Source organism: Nicotiana tomentosiformis, chromosome 5 (genome assembly GCF_000390325.3).
Source record: "Nicotiana tomentosiformis chromosome 5, ASM39032v3, whole genome shotgun sequence".
Taxonomy (NCBI): domain Eukaryota; kingdom Viridiplantae; phylum Streptophyta; class Magnoliopsida; order Solanales; family Solanaceae; genus Nicotiana; species Nicotiana tomentosiformis.
The window spans coordinates 133,861,502-133,873,785 of NC_090816.1; the positions used below are offsets into that span (position 1 = coordinate 133,861,502).

At 32.2% G+C, this 12,284-nt stretch overlaps 1 protein-coding gene across 5 annotated transcripts; it reads left to right on the plus strand.

The window, feature by feature from the left end:
* Nucleotides 1-1,795: 1,795 nt before the first annotated feature.
* LOC104084566 (TMV resistance protein N-like) lies at nt 1,796-11,449 on the plus strand. Of its 5 annotated transcripts, none has more exons than XM_009588463.4 (8): nt 1,796-1,927; nt 2,130-2,623; nt 2,856-3,951; nt 4,551-4,829; nt 7,897-9,690; nt 10,167-10,282; nt 10,735-10,814; nt 11,155-11,449. In XM_009588463.4, exons 2-5 carry the CDS (start codon nt 2,148-2,150, stop codon nt 9,472-9,474), a joined length of 3,429 nt encoding a protein of 1,142 aa, XP_009586758.1. In that variant the 5' UTR covers nt 1,796-1,927; nt 2,130-2,147; the 3' UTR covers nt 9,475-9,690; nt 10,167-10,282; nt 10,735-10,814; nt 11,155-11,449. The 5 variants fall into 5 exon arrangements, with proteins under 5 accessions (XP_009586758.1, XP_009586761.1, XP_070031490.1 ...); XM_009588466.4 differs by lacking the exon at nt 1,796-1,927 and having other exon boundaries at nt 1,961-2,623; nt 7,897-9,491; nt 9,596-9,690; XM_070175389.1 differs by lacking the exon at nt 1,796-1,927 and having other exon boundaries at nt 1,961-2,623.
* The last annotated feature ends 835 nt before the right edge of the window (nt 11,450-12,284 follow it).

Below are 12,284 nucleotides of genomic sequence, written 5' to 3' on the forward strand. Positions count from 1 at the left end.
TACTACAACAACCATAATATATCCATACTATTCTTTTTCTTCTTTCAAACAATTAACTAAATCCATGACATCATCTGCTTCTTCTTCTTTGCAAATGTAGAAGGAGTACTATTTAGTATTTTTCAATACAGCACTTCTTAGAAATTTAAATAGAAAAGATTTAAATCTTAATAAACTTCAAATTGGAAAAAGACACATTCTGTGTTATTTCTAGGCGCCGTTATGTTTTCACGGTATGCACAAAGAAAATATAAGGTGCAAAATAGACGGTAGTGCTTTTGATTGGTTATTATCTTCAAGTACAATAAAGTCAAGTCGTCGTGTGTTGTTACTGACAAAGAAATTGTACTCGGATATTACCTTGCTTTTAGTCTTTAATATATTTTACGATTCAAATAAACAGGCTCGTAATTTGTTGAGTAATGCATTTTATTTAGGTTCTTTATTAATTCAATCTGTTGAAGACTGAGAAATATTTTGATCTAAAGGTGTGCCTAATGCTCAATAAAGTGAGAAAAAAATCATGAAATTCAAGTTCAAATAAGAACATTAATTTTTATCTATCTAAATATCCAATAAAATAGTTGAGACGGAACGAGCTAACTCGGACAATATAATCATATAAAAAATAATAATAAAACCTGAGAGAGAAATATTTTGTTGGAAGAAGACTTTGTCAACCTCAGTAGAAAATTAAAATAGAAAAAGAAATTCAATCAGTGGGGTCCCTTTTCTTGAGAGAGGGACGTTTGTGTTTGTGCTTTGGTGCAATAATTCAATTCAGTTGGGATAGGTAGACTCTTTCTTTGTAGCTTCATCCACTTGTACTTTTAGCTGTCCATTGTGTATATACAGTGGAGTATTGATACAGGGGCGGTCTTTGAAGAATTTTCCTACCACATTTAATGTTACAGTGCATATCAGTTGACTAGGTCAAGTACCAATAATTCTATGGAGTAGAGCTAGTCTCATACAAACTTTTCCAAAAGCAATAACTCTTATTTCTTCTAAAAAAAGACAAATAATAATTTACTCTTGAGTTTCTAAAATGATAAATAATTTGAGACAACTATATTTAAAAATCATGACAGATAATTTGTGACGGATGTAAGAGATTGGAAGGTATTAGCATTTAATAGTCAAGGAAATAAATAAGGTTGATTTAGTAAATTACAGCTAGTACTTAATACTAATGTTTTCTTAATGAATTTAATTGCTAATTCAATTGTATTTAACACTCAGAATTTATTGGGAAAACGCCCTGCTATTCTGCAACCAGTGATAAAGGATATAATACATATATCAAAATTGCTTCGTCTTCTCAAAAGGAAAAAAGTGACGATACAGATTTTCAACTTTCAAGTCCTCGACATGGACGTTACAAAGGTAAAGTTTGTTTTAATTAATTAAAGTAGTTGATTCTTCTATATAAAACATTCCTTCCTTCACATTTATGGACCTACATTTGTTGTCACTTTCTATCTGCACAAAGAAAAATAGGACCATAGTACTAGTGCAACTGTTGTCTGTGAGACTGTGACTAAGAAAACTACTGGGATATTGCTTTGTATTTTCGTTGTAGCTTCGTATATCGACTTGTACTTTTAGATGTCCCTTGTGTACATATTACAGTGGAATTTCCTACTTCCTTCTATTACAGTGCAAAGAAAACTATATAAGAATAATAATTCTAATCTAACTGTAGTAGAACATTAAGAAGAAGCTTCACAATAATTTCCCACCACATTAAATATTACAGTATGTATCAGTTGACTAGGTCCTATACCAATAATTCTATGGAGTAGAACATTAAGAAGAAGCTTCACAAAAAACTCCTACACTATTTAATTACTTTCTATTAAATAATAGAAAGAGAGGGACGTTTGTGTTTGTGCTTTGGAGCAATAATTCAATTCAACTGGGAAAGGTAAACTCTTTCTTTGTAGCTTCATCCACGAATTTCCTACTTCCTTCTATTAAAGTTCAAAGAAAACCCAGTACCAATAATTCCTACTATAGCATTAACTCTTATTTCTTCTAACCTATATATAACTTTGTTGAAAATATAATCTATTGTTCTCTTACCATAACCATAATTTTTTCACATACAGTTTTCTTACTCTTTTCAGAGAATTAACACCGACTCCATGGCATCTTCTTCTTCTGCTAGATGGAGCTATGATGTTTTCCTAAGTTTTAGAGGTGAAGATACTCGGAAAATATTTACAAGTCACTTATACGAAGTCTTGAATGATAGGGGAATAAAAACCTTTCAAGATGATAAAAGGCTAGAGTACGGTGCGACCATCTCAGAAGAACTCTGTAAAGCTATAGAAGAGTCTCAATTTTCCATCGTCATTTTCTCAAAGAATTATACAACATCGAGGTGGTGTATGAATGAACTAGTGAAGATCATGGAATGCAAGACTCAATTTGGACAAATTGTTATACCGATATTCTATGATGTGGATCCATCACATGTTCGGAACCAAAAGGAGAGCTTTGCAAAAGCCTTTGAAGAACATGTAACAAAGTACAAGGATGATGTTGAGGGAATACAAAGATGGAGGATTGCTTTAACTGCAGCGGCCAATCTCAAAGGCTCATGTGATAATCGTGACAAGTGAGTTAAAATCACATAAGCTGAATTCTTTGCATTCAAATGAGTTAAACATAATCTTAAATAAATTTTTCAAATTTTCGGAATAAGTAATGATAAGTGATTATATATGTTTCTATCAATTTAGTTACAAACTCAATAACATTGTTACGTAGATAAAATTTTAATTAGTATTCAAAGAGTTTGATTTATGTGCACACTCCTTGTATATATCACAATCTTCTTACTTTTGTAGGACTGATGCAGAATGTATTCGGCATATTGTTGGCCAAATCTCATCCAAATTATGCAAGATTTCTTTATCTTATTTGCAAAACATTGTTGGAATAGATACTCATTTAGAGAAAATAGAATCCTTACTAGAGATAGGAATCAATGATGTTCGGATTATGGGGATGTGGGGAATGGGGGGAGTCGGTAAAACGACAATAGCAAGAGCTATGTTTGATACTCTTTTAGGAAGAAGGGATAGTTCCTATCAATTTGATGGTGCTTGTTTCCTTAAAGATATTAAAGAAAACAAACATAGAATGCATTCTCTGCAAAATATCCTTCTCTCTAATCTTTTAAGGGAAAAAGCTAATTACAAAAATGAGGAGGACGGAAAGCACCAAATGGCTAGTAGACTGCGTTCTAAGAAGGTCCTAATTGTGCTTGATGACATAGATGATAAAGATCATTATTTGGAGTATTTAGCAGGTGATCTTGATTGGTTTGGTAATGGCAGTAGAATTATTGTAACAACTAGAGACAAGCATTTGATAGGGAAGAATGATGTAATATATGAAGTGACTGCACTACCTGATCATGAATCCATTCAATTGTTCTATCAGCATGCTTTCAGAAAAGAAGATCCAGATGAGTGTTTTAAGGAGCTCTCATTGGAGGTAGTAAATTATACTAAAGGCCTTCCTTTAGCCCTCGGAGTGTTGGGTTCTTCCTTATATAATAGGGATATAACTGTGTGGAAAAGTGCTATAGAGCAAATGAAAAATAATCCTAATTCAAAAATTGTTGAAAAGCTCAAAATCAGTTATGATGGATTAGAGTCCACGCAACAAGAGATTTTTCTGGATATAGCATGCTTCTTCCGAGGGGAAAAAAAAGATGATATCATGCAAGTTCTCAAGAGTTGTCATTTTGGAGCCGAATATGGATTGGATGTCCTAATCGAAAAATCTCTTGTGTTCATCACAGAAGACGGTGAAATTGAAATGCATGACTTAATACAAGAAATGGGTAGATATATAGTGAACTTGCAAAAGGATCTGGGAAAATGCAGCAGACTATGGCTCGCCAAGGATTTTGAAGAAGTGATGATCAACAATACGGTTAGAAAGCTAAACTATGCAATAATGTTGAATTTCTAATTTTCATATTCCAAAGATATATAGGCAGTCAATTCCAACTATTTGTTCATCTTGCTTCATCTTCTTGCATGCACGTCATTTTAGTTGCTTACTTTAGTTAGTAGGAGAAGCAAAAGTAATATTAATTGCCTAATTAGTTAAAAAAACATTAATTGCCAAATTTGTTTAGTAGCCTCTTTAATTTACGTTATTCATTTTTCTTATATTTTTTAGCGATGGATTAGTCTAGTAGCAACTTAATCTGTTTGATCCAATGTCATTCTTTGGATTAACTTGAAAATTTTATGATATTTTATTACATAATAACTCAATCATTGATTAACTTTACCATTATTTTTTTTTGAATAAAAAATTACAATTTATTGGTACTGTTTCAATTACAATTACTTTCCTACATGAAAAGCTTATAGACTTGACTCTAATGAACTTCTAAGAAAAATGTAATAATAGAAAATAAAACTATATAATTAATTGCAAAAGACATCTGAAAAATAGTCATATTAGCAAGCAGATTTATACGACATTGATTATACTTTGTAGACTAATGATCTTCTTACCAGGGGACCATGGCAATGGAAGCAATATTTCTTCCTTATTTCGATTTTGATACATTACGCTTTAGCAAAAAGGCCATGGAAAATATGAAAAGACTTAGGATATTTAACATAGGGAGGTCGTTGGCCCATGATGGTTTCATTGAGTATTTGTCCAATAGCTTGCGTTGGTTTGTGTGGTATTACTATCCTTTTGAGTCATTGCCATCTACATTTGAACCCAAAATGCTTGTTCATCTTCAACTCGTATGCAGTTCGCTACATCATTTATGGACGGAAACAAAGGTACGATAACTGAATTCTATTTTATTTTATTCTTCTCTCTAACTATTTTTTCTTTTAATTTAGTGATAATAAACAAATATTATTGCTTTTGTCATGTATTATTTGAGGTACTTCCCTTTTTTAGCTAGAATTAGTATGTGTTGCACGTGTATCCTAAATTTTGGTAAGAATATGTTAAAACACAACAAAAGATTATAATTGTATTATATTTTTAGAGTTTTGTACATTTTATGATTTTTTCTAGAAGCAAACCTGCAAAAAAAATTAAAAAAAAAAAAAAAAATTTGGGGTGGGGGGTGGGAGAGGGGAGGGGACTTTGTAAAACCGATACAACTATACAAGAAAGAACAGGACCTAACGAATTCACTTTGCCTTTACCATGTGTGTTGTGTCATCAACCAGAATCACCATAAATCCTGGGGAACCTTTAAAAAGGAAGAAGCTCCACGCATTAGAATTTTTAATTAAATAAATCAACAACAAACATTAATACTTAGAAAGCAATACGCAAAATATACTTTAAGCATGTCATCTATTGGATTAAAACACAATTTTGCGCAGCCGATCATAGAAAGAAAACACTAAGGGAAACTCAGGCACATTTTAACATATAAGTAGTGAATAAGATGCTAAACATGAAATTTATTAAATAATGGTCTATAAGCGCATAAGAGCTTTGTAAATAAAGCTTCAAGTGTAGAGTCAAGTAGAAAATAACTTAATTTTCTATTCATCATAGCAGCAAAATGGTTAATAACAGTGGAGAGTATTGCTTAATAAAAATTAGCAAAAAATAGAGTAAGAATTTCATATAACATAGGAGATAAAAAATTACCTGGTAAATCTGCAGATTTCCTCTACTATTTCTTCTAGTGGTGATGCTTATGCATGTTACTGATTTATAATCCATTTATATAAGCTCATCAAGCAATCAATGACGATTCTTATATGGATCTCTTCTATATCCATTTTTCTCTTAGGATCAATTTAATGGGCACTCACATTACGCGTATATATCCAGAATGAGTAAAAATTTTACAAATCATATAAATAATAATAAAAATGTGTCCGATTAGCATAAATTTGCATGATTTCATGTTAAGTTTTATTTAGTGCACGATTTACAACGTCGAATCTTTGAATAATCGATTTTCAAAGAAATTTTTAAGGAAATCAATAATTAATCCAAGTTTCATCAAATCAGCTTTTAAAGCAGTAATTTTTAGTGCATTGAGTTGGCATGCATATTCGTCATATTTTTACGGTATGCTAATGAAGTGTACTAAAAATATAGAAATTCGAAATTAAAGTGAGATAAAATCCACGATTCTAATTTAAGAGCTAATCCACGGGAGACATTCATATTTTTAAAAGATGTTATAAGAAATAAAATCAAACAGAATAAAACTAAACAATATTATCACATGCTCTTAATTAATCCATTAACCAAAAAAACGAGGAAAAGTTTAGTCTGACCATGCCTTGAATGTCCAGTTACCTTGAACATCGCGCATTCAACCTCCAAACAAGATCATATATATATATATATATATATATATATATATATATATATATATATATATATATATATATATATATATATATATATATATATATATATATTGTTTAGATGACTTTCAGTTCTAATAAAGCACAATCAGTCTTTTTTCTAAACATATGTAAGTAATATCACTAATTAATTTGGCAATCAAAATTATCTATAAAACCAAGAAAATAAATCAAGAAGTGATAAAGAAAATGGATTATCCTCATCCTGCTGTGAACATATATTCATTATGGAAGTCATTAACTGAAAGTAGCTTGAATTATGTCTACTTATTTATCCAGCCATTTATTGCGGTATAAATTATTTTTTGCTTGGAAGGTACATTTACCTTTTAGTACAAGGATATTGTAGGAGTAAGACTAAAAGGAAGGGCAAAATGGTGGGAGGTAATTTTAATAATTAGAGGGTAATTTGGCCATTCAGCTTTTGAAGGGCATTTTAGTAAACTAACTTCACTTAAAAGTGTTCATGCTTATAATATAGTATGATGATTATGGTGCATGTCTTTAAATGAATAGAAGTTACTCCCTTCGATTCATAATAAGTGACTTTTTTGCCTATTTATTTTTGTCCAAAATAAGTGACATTTTACATCATCAAGAAGAAATTAATTTTATTTTTCCAAACTTTGCCCTTGTTTACAAATCCGAATATTTCAAGTTAACAATATGCTAATTTTAATTAAGGATAATTTAGTCAAAATACTTTTTTTTAGGAGTTAGTATTTCTTAAGGAGTGTGCCAATGGCCAAAATGTCATTTATTATGGACCGGAGGGAGTATTAATTAATAAGCTCAAATTAATGTATTTCCATCTCAAAAGAAATTTTTGTATTTTATATTATTTGTGGTTGTTCTCAATATTACTGTAAGATCTTTCTGTCCTTTTTTTTCAAATCTTCCCATCATCATTTTAACTAAGAAGCTCAATTTAAGAACTCATTCAATTATTTCTCATAGTAAGATTAGATTCATATGAATCTCATCCTAGGGCTGTACATAGTGGGACGGAAGGAATACTTATTAGGAAAACAAAAGGAATTTATTGTGTACAACTATATTTTCGAATGACATATACGCTTTCATACATTGCTGGATTTAACATTTGAATTTCTCCATTTTATATAACACTTCTTGAGAAAAACACTTTTCTCTTTGCTACAGTTTTTTTCAATCATGTTAAATTATAGTTAGCAATATTTCTATTTATAATTTACTTGTATTCAGTTTCTTAACAAGTAATTTTTCATATATACAAAATAAATTTCTAATGTTGCACAAAATAACGTGTTTGCCCTCATAATTCAAATGCTATCATTCATTTTTTGTCGAGAGAGTAAGTAATTAAGAATTCAAGTAAAACACAGGTCATTTGATGCCCACAAATACAAATGAAAAAATAAAACAGTTTCTAAATTTATAGATAGCCCCACTAACCAAATATTTTATTATTGGAATCATGCGGCAAAATTGGTTCTCATTCTGTCTGTGTTATGAACAGCATTTGCTGTCTCTACGGAGGATAAATCTCAGCTCCTCTAAAAGCCTGATGCGAACACCGGATTTCACGGGGATACCAAATTTGGAGTATTTGAATCTGCATGGATGTACTAGTCTTGAAGAGGTTCACCATTCTCTGGGGCGTTGTAGAAAACTCATTCAGTTAGATTTGTATTATTGTAAAAGCCTTAAGAGGTTTCCATGTGTTAACGTGGAATCTCTTGAATATCTGTGTTTAGAAAATTGCTCAAGTTTAGAGAAATTTCCAGAAAGTCACGGGAGAATGAAGCCGGAGATACAGATTGACATGGAAGGCTGTAGGATAAGCGAACTACCATCATCTATTACTCAGTACCAAACTCATATTACCAAGCTAAATTTGAGCGGTATGGAAAAACTTGTAGCTCTTCCAAGCAGCATCTCTAGGTTGAAAAGTTTGGTTAGTCTGAGTGTGTCGGATTGCTCAAAACTGGAAAGCTTGCCAGAAGAGATAGGGGATTTGGACAACTTGGAGGAGCTTGATGCCAGAGATACTCTAATTTCACGACCTCCGTCTACCATCGCACGCTTGAACAAACTTAAAATCTTGGATTTTAGAAAGTTAAACTCCATCTCTGAGCACGCCATCTCTGAGCCCTCCATCATGCTCAGAAATGGAGTGCACTTTGAGTTCCCTCCGGTGGCTGAAGGATTACGCTCATTGGAAATTCTGAATCTCGGGTACTGCAATCTAATAGATGGAGGACTTCCGGAAGACATTGGATCCTTATCCTCTTTGAAAGAATTGAATCTCGATGGAAATAATTTTGAGCATTTGCCTCGAAGCATAGCCCAACTTGGTGCTCTTCGATCCTTAGACTTATCATATTGCCAGAGGCTTACACAGCTGCCAGAACTTCCACCAGAATTAGATACAATATATGTAGATTGGAGCAATGATTCCATCTGTAATTTGTTGTTTCAGAATATCTCGTCATTGCAGCATGACATCTCTGCTTCAGATTCCTTGTCACTAAGAGTATTTACCAGTATGCATTATATCTGTGTGCTTATTGAGGTGAAGATCCCAAGTTGGTTCCACCATCAGGGAACGGATAGTAGTGTATCAGTCAATTTGCCTGAAAATTGGTATATACCTCATAAATTCTTGGGATTTGCTGTATGTTACTCTTGCAGATTAGTTGACGCCACAGCTCAATTGATTCTATGTGATGACGGGATGTCGTGGAAGACCCGTAAACTTGCCTTATCCAACCATTCAGAATTAGGTTGTTTCTGTGGAGACTATGATATACATTTATTCTTTGTACCTTTTGCTGGCTTATGGGATACATCTAAGGCAAATGGAAAAACACCAAATGACTATGGGATTATTAGGCTATCTTTTTCTGGAAAAGTGAAGAAGTATGGACTTCGTTTGTTGTATAAAGAAGAACCTGAGGTTGAGGCCTTGTTACAAATGAGGGAAAATAACAATGAACCAACAGAACATTCCATTGGGATAAGGAGGAGCAGATCTGACAATAGTGAACACCATGACTCCGTGACCGATGGAGCCAGTTGCTGTCGCATACTGTAATAACATTAGAAACAAAGGTCACATTCTAATGAAAGTAAGTTGCAAGTTTGGAAGCAACAAAGTCATCTTCCAAGACCAATATATTTTCCTTTTTCGTTTTCTTTCCCCTATTTACTTGCAGGAGCTCATCAATTGGTGATGTACATATCAACAATGAGTTTAAGTCAATTGATTCTCCATCTTGTCTGTGCTTGTTTTGCGCCACGATTAACCATGGTGAGTTAAAGGATGCCTACAAGTATAATTTTTTATGCTCAAATCAGATCCTGGAATTGTGTGATCTTAATCCAATTATTTCCTTAAAGTACTCGATAATCAAGAATTTGAGCTTGAAAATTTGTAAACGCTAAAGTGTAAAGATTGAGGGAAATGGAGATGAAAGTTAATCTTCCATGTTAAAAATGAAAGTTCTTGAAAATATAACAACTTATATTGATACCTTGGAAAGTAATTTATAAACTTGATTGAAGTTTCTTATGCTCAGTTAGACAGAATTGCTTTACCCGCCTGAGCATCTGTTATCTTAACAGTTCTCTAAAATCCCATTTTCAAGTCTTGAATGTTAGCTTTCTATGCTAGATTCAAATTTGTATTTTAGACTTGTTCATTTATGATGGTTCTTTTTACAATTTAATTGGCTCTCAATGAAATAAACGATTTTGTATCTTTAATTAGTTACTCATCCTTTTCAGTTGATATCAGCAAAGGCACTCTTAAAGCTAGCTTAAGCCCTGAAGTGAGACACAAAACATGTTGAGCGCTTCGCCTCGCTTAGAAGGCGCTTCAGTGTCGTCATCAAGGCTCTAAGGTATACTTTTCCTTGCCAATGAGCGTAACCATGAAGAGACTACCCCAAATAATTGATATTTCACTTATCGTAATTCGTTTTTCAATTTCTTTATCCATATATTTGTTATTCATACTTATAATTATTAATCTTGGACTGCACATACATATTTGTGTTTTTTCTCTATTTGTGCATTTCTTCATTATAAAGCTCATGTTTTATTTGCGCTTAAACCCCAACGGACCTTAGAGCTTTGTTGATATATCATGTTTCATTTGAGAAGATGAATATTTTAATTCTTATTTCCTTTGTTCACACTTGTTAATCAGAGTCTTTAACAAGGACATGTACCTAAACTTCTTTGGCTCTCTGATTGTTATATTTGGGGAGATCTTTGCGTTACTCTGATTGTTATATTAGGGGAAAATCTCTATTTTAACTTTTACATAAAAATATCTGTGTTGTTATGGTAGGGAGGTCGGGAAAAAGATAAAACAATTGACGCAGCACAGCTTGAGACTGTGGAGAAAGCTGAGTACGAGATGAAGTTGAGGTTCGTTCTCCCTCATGATTTCTCTGTTCTTTTATGGTTTTTTAAGGAAAAAGTGAAAATAAGCAATAAAAGGCTTTGTGTTAACTTGCCTATTACACCAGATGAATAACATAGTACTAATTTTGGGGTAGATTATTATACCAAATGTTACTTAGAAGCCCGTTCCTCTCAAGACTGTTTGCACTAATTCATCTAATATGATCGTTTCAAATTAGGAATATGCAATCTTTTTTTATCTTAACGTCTGTTGTTACTTGATAAAACTGATCTTGATAAATTAATAACATCTATATTACCTATAAGTGGTTTTAACAAGTTCACTCTTTTGCTTTTGGATTAGTTTTTACAGTTCAAATGGGAACAAGGTATTTAAGTCAAAGAGGCTTTATTTCTGAACTTGGATGAATAAGATTTGCTAATCTGGAAAGATGCGATCAAGGATATGGAGTTTCTTCTCCTATCAGATTTAAGTCAAGTAGCTTACGAACGATTTTAAATCTTTTTAGTCTTCCAATGTACCAGAAAAAAAGGTTTTTCATACAATATGTGTTTGTTTGCGTGATAATATCTCCTTTTTCACCCCCTGTCAAATAAAATAAAATTTCAGATGAAATAGAAACGTCACATTTCAAATCTTCAAAGGGTAATTTATATAATTTCTTTATTTGAAGAGCAAGGTGAACTTATATTTCTTTACAAGCAATTATGTTTTTCTCTGTTTTAACTATTAAATTCACAATTCCCGTAATACTATTACTTTTTTTATTGCACCCATAACAATATTCATTCATAGGTATCATTAATGCCATGTTTTTTATAACATTTCCTACCAACACATGGTGGAATTTACTCAAAATCCGTATAAATGTTCTATTGTTCTTGATTACACTACATAAACCCAACTTCCATTTCACAATTCGATTCAGGTCGTATTTTTGCCTAAGAAATAAAAATAAATCAATTGGAACCCATATAAAAGAAATCCAAATTAGAAAAATTTGAATATTAGGCCGCATGGAATTCATGTCTACGACTAAACTAATCTATACTATATTAAAAGTAAGAAATCCCTAATTAGCGAAATGTCGTTGTCACGACCCGATTCCTAACCAAGTCGTAACTGGCACTCGATGCCTTAACTTGATCGGGCGAACCATCTTGGCTTCTCTATTATGTTCTATTTCTGTTATGCAATGCATCTCAACACAATTTGATATGATTTAAAGTAAATACTTTTATGAATCTTCAAATGAATTAATATTCTGAAAAGAAATTCATTCTGTTAACTTTAATACATTGAAAAATAAATGTAAAGTGGACACCCATGACTCTATTCTGACTTTGTCTATGAAACCTCTAAGAAATACTGATGTCACGACCCAAAATCTCACATGTCGTGATGGCACATATCTCAATACTAAGCAAGCCGACAATCTCAATAAACCACCATATGGAGAATGTTCAAATAAT